We start from the raw sequence: 2,573 nt of genomic DNA on the forward strand, positions 1-2,573 counted from the left end.
AAACCCTGAAGAAGAAGAAGGATTAGATCCCTATTTTGGATTAAAATCGACAGGAACAGATAAAAGGGAGAGAGATCTCTCAAACCCTAATTTTGTGACTGACCACGCTACCAACAACTTACCTAAGTCGTTTATGGAAAAAGAAAAGAGGAGTGGGCTTGAAAATTTTGATCAGGCTCAACTAGGGAAAAAGAGTGGGCTTAATGGGGCCTATTTGGCTCAAAATTTAAATGATGGGTTTGACAAGGCCCAACAGCCTTATATTAGACAGGCCCAAAAACATGATGTCATTTTAAAAGGAGAACTTTTAAATAATTTTGGTGTTATCGAAAAAGCAAATATTATTTCAAATAATGTAAAAAATAACGAATGAATTTTTTATTGTGGTGCGACCCACACCATGAGTTTTGAAAAATCCAATTTTTATGCACAATCAAAACCTCGGGTTAGTAAAATTCAAATGGCCAATGGAGGTGTTGTACATGTAGAAGGGGGTGGGAAAATTGAAATTACTCAGACTATGAAATTATCTAATTGTTTATATATTCCAACCCTGTCTCATAAACTATTATTCGTTAGTCACGTTACAAAAGAACTAAATTGTTTTGTTCTATTACACCCTACTTTTTGTATCCTTCAAGACATTAGGACTGGGGCAATTATTGGACGTGGTACCGAACGGGGTGGGTTGTACTATGTGAACGAAGTAACCTAACAAGGTACCATGATGCTTGCTCACGGAACACCTACGAGGGAAGCTTGGTTATGGCATAAGAGGTTGGGTCACCCATCTGCCTGATACTTACATGCTTTATTTCCAAGTCTTTTTGCATCCAATGTTACTTTAATTTTTGAAACTTGCATTTTGGCTAAAAGCCACCGAAGTACTTTTAAACCTAGTAATACAAGGAAAGATGTACCTTTTGCTTTAATCCATTCAGATGTATGGGGTCCTGCACCAGTCATTGGAGGAAAAAACTTCCGATATTTTATCATATTTATTGATGACCATTCACGCATGACTTGGATTTATTTTTTGACTCACAAATATAAAGTGTTTGAAAAGTTTTCCCATTTTTATAAAATGATAAAAACCCAATTTAACAAAAATATACAAATTTGAGATCCGATAATGGGGGTGAATTGTCAATACTTTAATGAAACAATTTTGCGAAGAAAATGGGATTATTCGCCAAACATCGTCGCTCACACTCCAGAACAAAATGGAGTAGCCGAACGAAAAAATTGACTACTCTTAGAAATGACAAGAGCTTTATTAATTGAATCTAAAGTTCCGAAGAGTTTTGGGCCCGAAGCTCTTCCTTTCACAACCTATCTTATCAACCGTTTACCTACTAAAGTTTCGGGCACAAAAACTCCTAAAAATACCCTTTCCCAATTCCATAACCTTCCGACTTCATTTAGCACTGAACCTCGAATATTTGGGTACTCGGTCTTTGTCCATATTCCAAAACATGAGCGTACCAAACTTGATCCTTGTGCGGAAAAATGTGTCATGGTTGGCTATGAAATAAACCAAAAAGGATATCAGTGCTATAGTCCAAAAAGACATCATGTCTTTACTACAATGAACTGTGACTTTGTCGAAACCGAATATTTTTTTGATACCCAACTAACGAGTGAGGGGGAGAAAGAGGATAATGATACTCTCAATTAGATAACCTGGATACCTAAACTTGTAACATCCAAACACCAACACCAAATCCCGATCCCGAATCATCAAATCCTGGTCCAGAATCATCAAATTCTAATCCCGAATCACCAAATCCTTGTCCCGAATCACCAAATCCTTGTCTCGAATCATCTAACATTGAACCAAATGAAGTCTCCTCAAGTAATGAGGTTCAAAAGGAACAAAACAGTCAAACTCAAGATATATCACTTGACAACAATTCCACTTCTGCTGAAACCACAGAAAGATATGTTCTACCACAAAGATCCAACAGAGGAGTACCATCAAAGAGATACTCTCCAGAAAAAGAAGTTCAAAGATCCAGATATCCAATTGCTTATATTGCACACGGGAATCTATCAAATGAAGCACATAAATTCAATTATCCTTTATACTTTGAAGAAATTCCAGCTACAGTTGATCAAGCAATGAAATCTGACAAATGGAGAAAGGCCATGGTAGAAGAAATGGAAGCATTCAAGAAAAGTGACACATGGGAAAAATGTGTCATTCCTCAAGGAAAAAACCAGTAGGAAACCGATGGGTGTTTACAATAAAATACAAACCAGATGGTACCATTGAAAGATACAAAGTCTGGATAGTTGCCAAAGGATATACTCAAACATATGGAATAGATTATTCTGAGACTTTCTCACCAGTTGCGAAGATTGATACCATAAGGGTCCTTTTCTCAGTTGCTGCAAATGAAGAATGGCCACTTCACCAATTTGATGTGAAGAATGCCTTTCTACATGGCGAACTAAAGGAAGAAGTCTATATGGAAGCCCCTCCAGGATTCTCCGGAAACTTTAAAAATGGGGAAGCCCGTCGACTTAAAAAAGCTTTATATGGGTTAAAACAATCCCCACGGGCTTGGTTT

The 2,573-nt window shown here is 37.1% G+C and overlaps 1 protein-coding gene across 1 annotated transcript; it reads left to right on the forward strand.

Annotated features, from left to right (window-relative positions):
• The first annotated feature begins 460 nt into the window (after positions 1-460).
• On the forward strand, positions 461-2,226 carry LOC139863790 (uncharacterized). Its single transcript, XM_071852395.1, has 2 exons — positions 461-683; positions 1,847-2,226. Exons 1-2 carry the CDS (start codon positions 461-463, stop codon positions 2,224-2,226), a joined length of 603 nt encoding a protein of 200 aa, XP_071708496.1.
• The last annotated feature ends 347 nt before the right edge of the window (positions 2,227-2,573 follow it).

Source organism: Rutidosis leptorrhynchoides, chromosome 8 (assembly GCF_046630445.1).
Source record: "Rutidosis leptorrhynchoides isolate AG116_Rl617_1_P2 chromosome 8, CSIRO_AGI_Rlap_v1, whole genome shotgun sequence".
In the NCBI taxonomy this organism is placed as follows: domain Eukaryota; kingdom Viridiplantae; phylum Streptophyta; class Magnoliopsida; order Asterales; family Asteraceae; genus Rutidosis; species Rutidosis leptorrhynchoides.